Genomic DNA, 470 nt, shown 5'->3' with positions numbered 1-470 from the left:
TTTTATTTTAAAGGTTTGGTGTCATAAAACCATTGTTATAAACCAAAAATTTAAATGGAGAGAATTTCTGCACAACATTGTTTTGGTGGTAATGAAAAACTTGTATTTCTGAAGTATCCAAACTACAATAGCCCAAAAGAGACAGTACCAGGATTCAATTTCATTCGTATGGTTTATAAAAGTTGTTGTTGTTGTTTCTTAATATTTACATATTTTTTTACATTAATTTTCAGTTGTTAAAGTTGACATAAGTAAATTGAAGAAATGAGTCTTCTACGTAAGATCTTCACTTCTCCAAGTAAGACCTCCACTTCATATGACACCTCTATCAATTTGCAGTTAGTAACAGAAGTGAGGAGAAGAATATTTGAAGAACAGAAAGGTTGGAAAGGTATGAGGCTATTAAATGTTGAATTGCATAATCACTAATCAATGATTTTCAAGTGTGTGAATGAACATGAAGAACAAAA

General features: G+C 30.0%; 1 protein-coding gene across 1 annotated transcript in view; it reads left to right on the top strand.

Annotated features, from left to right (window-relative positions):
* The first annotated feature begins 264 nt into the window (after nt 1-264).
* LOC143227359 (uncharacterized) overlaps nt 265-470 on the top strand; it is an 8,618-nt gene continuing 8,412 nt past the window's right edge. Inside the window, exon 1 of the mRNA XM_076458813.1 lies at nt 265-351. Within this exon, the coding sequence (XP_076314928.1) occupies nt 265-351 (87 nt within the window). The remainder of the gene's footprint in view (nt 352-470) is intronic.

Source organism: Tachypleus tridentatus, chromosome 9 (genome assembly GCF_004210375.1).
Source record: "Tachypleus tridentatus isolate NWPU-2018 chromosome 9, ASM421037v1, whole genome shotgun sequence".
Taxonomy (NCBI): Eukaryota; Metazoa; Arthropoda; class Merostomata; order Xiphosura; family Limulidae; genus Tachypleus; species Tachypleus tridentatus.
Note: the sequence above shows the minus strand (reverse complement) of the source record. Positions and strands in the feature narration are given on the sequence as shown.